Source organism: Myzus persicae, unplaced genomic scaffold (assembly GCF_001856785.1).
Source record: "Myzus persicae strain clone G006 unplaced genomic scaffold, MPER_G0061.0, whole genome shotgun sequence".
NCBI classification, from domain to species: domain Eukaryota; kingdom Metazoa; phylum Arthropoda; class Insecta; order Hemiptera; family Aphididae; genus Myzus; species Myzus persicae.
The window spans coordinates 1-6085 of record NW_019101007.1 but is presented as its reverse complement, the minus strand read 5'-3'; the positions used below and the strand labels follow the sequence as shown (position 1 = coordinate 6085).

The 6085-nt window shown below is 29.8% G+C and overlaps 2 protein-coding genes and 1 pseudogene across 2 annotated transcripts; all 3 read right to left on the bottom strand.

The window, feature by feature from the left end:
- Positions 1-134: 134 nt before the first annotated feature.
- Positions 135-1703, bottom strand: LOC111027255. Its single transcript, XM_022305556.1, has one exon. The coding sequence runs from the start codon at positions 877-879 to the stop codon at positions 541-543; it is 339 nt and encodes a 112-aa protein (XP_022161248.1). The 5' UTR covers positions 880-1703; the 3' UTR covers positions 135-540.
- Positions 1704-1984: 281 nt separating this feature from the next.
- Positions 1985-3643, bottom strand: LOC111027256 (piggyBac transposable element-derived protein 1-like). Its single transcript, XM_022305557.1, has 3 exons — positions 3491-3643; positions 2203-3426; positions 1985-2140 (listed from the first exon to the last, which is right to left on the bottom strand). Exons 1-3 carry the CDS (start codon positions 3641-3643, stop codon positions 1985-1987), a joined length of 1533 nt encoding a protein of 510 aa, XP_022161249.1.
- A 994-nt stretch (positions 3644-4637) lies between these two features.
- LOC111027254 lies at positions 4638-5389 on the bottom strand (annotated as a pseudogene).
- Positions 5390-6085: the final 696 nt, after the last annotated feature.

The following is a 6085-nucleotide window of genomic DNA, read 5'->3' as shown; positions in this document are numbered from 1 at the left end:
TCATTATTATTTTTATCGCTATATGCCGTTAAATTTAAATATTTAAGTATTCCCCTTAACCTTAAACGCTTAATTATAGTTATATCCATTGATCCGTTCCAAAATACTATTATTGGTTTCCTTTTAGGTATGTTTAAATATTTTTGAAGATAAGTCGTAGACAAAGTTGAGGCCCCCTGCATGTTAACACTTAGGTATAACTGTTCCAACAATGGTGTCATCAATTCTGTCTTATGCCGAAATATCCTCTTAATGTTTTGCACAACGGTGTTTAGGTCACAGCGCCAGAACCTTCTCAACTTATCATCCTTAGTAAGTACGATAGGTATTCCCTCAAGCTTTACAGGCTTATATTTGTCTAAGCTGTTTGATATGGCGCCGGACACTAATAGTATGTCATTTTTATTAACCATAGTGAATTCAAAATCCACTATGAAGAAACGAACCTGGGAACTAAAACAAATTATTTATATTAAATTCAATATGTTAAAATGTGAAAAAGAAATATAGTAGCTAGCTTTTATACTACTATGTTTATGTTTAGTCATTGTTTAGTGCCAATAATCGTGACTGAATTAATTGGTCTATGATCGTGCCTACTGTCAGGCATACAGATTGGTCTGGATCCGCATCATCCACAATTGTGTGTATGAATGCTGTCACTGGTGTCATAATCAAATTTAGTACTCTATCCGTCAGTGGTGCTGTCATTTGGTTATTTGCGTTCAATACGTGTTGCCCAAAACAACCCAGTATTATAGTATCACCCTCTACTGTTTGTAGGTGTGTGCCAGTCAGTAGTTCGTTTTTTAATTCTCGGAAAAAATCAATAGCTTGTAGCGTCAGGACGTATAAGTAGTCCCTCGGCGTGTTATCCATTTTAGATATATTTGTTTTGTTTTTTTTTTTTTATTTATTTATACTGATTTCTTCTTATTTTCTGCAACATAATTACTCATTACTTATTTGACTAGATTTTATACTTATTATTCTGATTAATACACATTTTCTTTTTTTTTTTTTATTATTTATTTTTATTTATTTATTTTATTTATTTCATTTAATATTATTTTATTTTTTTTTTTTATCTTGGTGATGGTGGCGGTGTTAATGGTGTGTCCTCAAATGCTCTCACGTAATCAGCGGTTCTGTATTTTACTAGCCTCCTAGGTATATCTACAACTTGACGATTACTTACGTATTGACATTTTATTACTACATATATAGCTACTATTAAAATTATGGATATTGTTGCTAACACAATAGTGACATATAATAAGTTAGAATGGACAAACTGATGTTTTTGATTTTGTTCTCTTGCTTCTTCGTTATAAACAGGTTGACTGCCATGAGACCCTTATGTGGGTCACATGATGTTTGTCAAAATGTTTTTGAGATAATTAATGATTTTGTTAATTCTGTTTTTGTCATAACTTATCAAATGATCTTTTGATAATTTTTTGCAAAATTGGTATTATATAGTTAATGGTCTTCTAATATAGAATTTAACCATTTTTTTGGTGTGACCCACGGGTGTGTCTCACAAACTTTTTGGCAAGACTTTAATGATCCCTTAATGAAAAAAGTAGGTAATATAATATAATAAAACCAAAACACATTTTACAAATTCATTTTATTTGTATAGTAATTGATAACTTGTTTCATAATAAAAGCAACATAACATTATAATAACAGTATAAAATAAAATAAAAAAATATTAATCTTTTGTTATTGTAAACAGTCTTGTTTCATAAAAAATCAACTTAACATAATAATAACAATAAAAAATAAAATAAAATAATATTAACTCTTTGTTAGTTTAGTAAATAGTCTTGTTTCATAAAAAAAACATTAAAACATAATAATAATATAATAATTTAACAGTTTAGGTAGGTAATAATAATCAGTCTATGTTTTGTGTAATACAAAAAAGCAAGGAACATATAATTGTTTGTTGCAAATAAAACATTTTGTTGTGACTTTTTTACAGTGACTTTGAGAATATTTTCTTCCTTTTTCTTGAGCAATATTCAAGTAACATTGAACACATCTGTTTCTCGAGGCTGTTGTGAGTACATGTTTGTTTGATAGTTCTTGATTCATATTGGGTTTGAATGTCAGATATTTTATCAAATTTGATCTAAAATCAGTAATTTTAATGTGTGTTGCAGTTGTTTTTTGAAACAAACATAAAGCATTTACAACTGATGTATTCAGAAGAAGTTCAAATACCACCTTACGATACCATTTTAATGATTTTCTAAGAGGTGACCCATATGAAGCCATTTGATCAGAAAGATCAATAAAAGACTTACCTCTGTTATAATCTAATACTACTTCTGGCTTTGATTTATTTTCTCTTCTTGGAACCATAACCATATTATCTGTATGTTTTGTGCTTAACATGTGTAAATCTCTTTTATCTTTAAATTTTAATACCATAACTTTAGATGAACTTTTTTGAGCTATTACTTGACCCTTTTTAAATTTTTTTTTGATAACATAGTCAGGATTATACTTTCTATTTGAACGGAGTGTTCCAACTAAATGTGTTTTTCGTTCAAGAAGTTGATGTGCTAAGGAAACACTAGTATACCAATTGTCTACATAAAGTGTGCGCCCAAAATCTAAATACTCGTCTATAAGATTCATAACAATTCTGGATGAAACACTATCATTTTTGTCAACCACAGATTCTTTACCAGAATAAATCTTAAACTTGAGTGTGTAGCAAGGACTAACACACAGTTTAAAAACTTTAACGCCATACCTATGTCGTTTTGTTTGAATATATTGTTTAAAAACAAGGCGTCCTTGAAAAGCAATCATTGATTCATCAATACACATATCATGTGTTGGAATAACCCATTGTTTAAACTTTTGATTTAACAAATCTAAAATATTTTGAATCTTATAAAGTCTGTTATTTAGGTTAGCGACATCATTATTTTGAAAATGTATGTGAGATAATAGTAGTTCAAATCGGTTACGACTCATAATATGGCTTAAGTGAGAAGTTAGCAAATGAGACGATGTCCAATAACTAGCAATAGTTGGCATGTTTACTGTACCCATATACATTATGATTCCAAGGAAATTTTTTATTTCTGATTCGTTGGTGTCAATCCATTTTTGTAATCTAGAATGTCTTTTTATATTTGGTGAAGCTAACTTTTTATTTGCATACCTGTTTGTTTCTGTGACAATTAATGATATAACTTCATCATCAATAAATAAATAATAAAAATCAATAGGTGTTCCGTTGTTAAGTGTACATAAAATATCATCATTAATTCCAATATCTAATCCATCAGGATTAAATGTAAAATCATGTAAATCATTATCTGCTGGGCCCCATGTCAATTTTTTTAAATCTGGTAGAATATTTGTTGATGTTTGGGTTGGTATATCAACATTTGAGTCACCCTAAATGCAAATTTACGTATAATAAATAACAAAATAATTCATCTTCTTAAAAATAAAATTATACTTCTGAAATGCCTTCTGGATCTATATCTGAATCACTTTCTGAATCACTGAATCCTACAGGATTAAAATTTGGATCAGAGTCAGTATCGTCCATTGAAAATAATGACTCGTCATAACTCTCATTGAGGGCATTAAAAATATCATTAGAATTCATATTTATGAATAATAATATATAATAAAAATATTAAAAATAAATAAGAGTATAACAAAATAAAAATAATTAATAATAATAACTGTTATTATTTTACATTTTGACTTATTTTATCTATATGATATGGTGAGACTAGAGGTGGTAAAGAATAGCAGTAGCAGCTGTAATAGCAGTGCTATTTTACTATAGCAGTAGCAGCTGCTAATCCAAAACCAAAATAACAGTGACTGCTATTTTCTTACCTACACTGAATTAAAAATAATATGATAAAATGATAATATGAAATAAATGTGAAATGTGATATTTATCACGTGCCGTGTCACTAGGTAAACTGGTGGTAAACTGCTATTAAATAGCAACTACTATAGTCACTAACTAGGAGGATGTAAAAAATAAATCATAATTCTTTTAAAGTTTAAACATGATTATAAAAGTATTTTATTTTACTATTTTCTTATATTTGTGAGTGAAAAAATGAAAATAACAACAAGTTTGAAGACACAGAACAAATTAAATAATCATAATAACAGTTATGAATGTATGGATTCTGAAGACATAGATAATGGTACATTCCGCACAGGATTGTCGTCGAGTAATTCGAACATGTTGCCTTTACAATGTTCAGCAAATATTGGAAACATACCGACAAACGCAAAACAAGTAAGGTGTGAATTTATGAACTACTTTAACACTGATGGACAAGTACCTTGGCAGCATAACTTTATACATTAGAATATTTACTGAAAATTGTAATTTAAAAATTGAAATGTAACTAAAAAAAAATGTATTTTTTTTAATCTTATTGATATTTACATATTTATTTTGTTTATGAACTTATTGCTTATTACTTATCGGAAGGTCCTATGTAATTTTTTTTAATAATATTTAATCGTTTTTAATATCAATATAATGTGATTATTCATCAAACCAAAAATAGTTTTTATATGATTAATGAATATAATTTTGATTTTTTTTTCAGTTACGATAATATATAAAAATAAATAAAAAATATAAAAATATGCTATATAAAATAAATTTTAATCAAATATAAATAAAATGTACCTCTCTTTCATCAATGTTAGAGAATGAGTTTCTTGGTGTCTCTTGATCGCTTAGAAAGTCGAACAAGTTGTAGTACCAAAGACTTGACGTTCTCACGGCGCGTGTTGGAGCCACACTGGGACTAGATGCTGATATTCTGCCTTTGACGGGGGTTGAAAATCTTCCGCTTTCACCCTCCTCCTTACGTTTCCTGCGCTCTTCAAATCTTACGTCGATTTCGTCTCTGGTCATGAGAGTGGCGAAGTCGGGCAACACCACATCGGAGCTCAGCGCAGCGTCATGCGCCGGGCCGATCTCCTTTGTGGCGCAGTACAACGTCGCATCAACTCCGTCAAAAAGCGACAACCGAGCCATCACACCTTTTACCACTTCGAATGCAACGCCCTTCGATCTCTTAGGGTTGATCGCTTTAACACTAGAATCAGTCAATCTCAAAATTATGTCTTTCTCTATAATATATACAGTTATCGCGCTAAACTCCTTGGTAATCATGTCAATATCATTCCTATTCTCGATCCTGGTCTGTACGTTGAACTCTATCTCTTCAATCTTGTCATTCACCATCTTAATTGCGTAGGTAAATGCCGCGTAGCAAAGACGTCGTGCTCTTGTCGTATATGTAAAATATGTTTACAGAAATTCTCGAAGCCATCTTAGAAATCGGGGACTCTTTTTATAATATAATATTATTATAATTATAATTATTTGTATTTTGCGGCGAATATTGATTATTTTGCATATTATTTCTATTATTTCGATTCACATCCGGTCTATATTGCGGTCTAATAAAATTATTATTATTCCCTCTCGGATTAAAATTTTGTCGCTGATAATTATTATTATTGAAATTATTATTATTTTGTCTGCGGTTATTATTATAGTGATTATTATTCTCAAAATTATTATTATTACGTCGGTTATAATTATTATTATTATTATTGTTATTATTATTATTATTTCTATTTTGATTACCATAGTATTGATATGCATCCGACTCTGATTTCAATTCGGTTTCTTCATCTTTGGCTATTTGCATTGCCAATTCTAAAGTAGGTGGATTACGTGATTTTACTATTGTTTTTAAACTAGGTGTTAAACCTTTTATTAATACTACCAATGTTTGTTCTTTTAGTTGATCCCGTAAAACTGTGGCTTGATCCGTTGTTTTGCCTTTAGTACTAGCTACGCATAGGTTAAAATACAATTGTTCTACTCGTCTAGCATATGAACTAACGTCCTCGTTTGGTCGCATACGTATGGAATTTAATGCTACCTGTAATGTCGACGTTGAACTTTGTGGTTCGAACGCGTCCAATAAAATTAATTTCACTCCTTCCCAATCGGACATATCCCTATACCTACATACGTTTAAAGCCTGGTCAA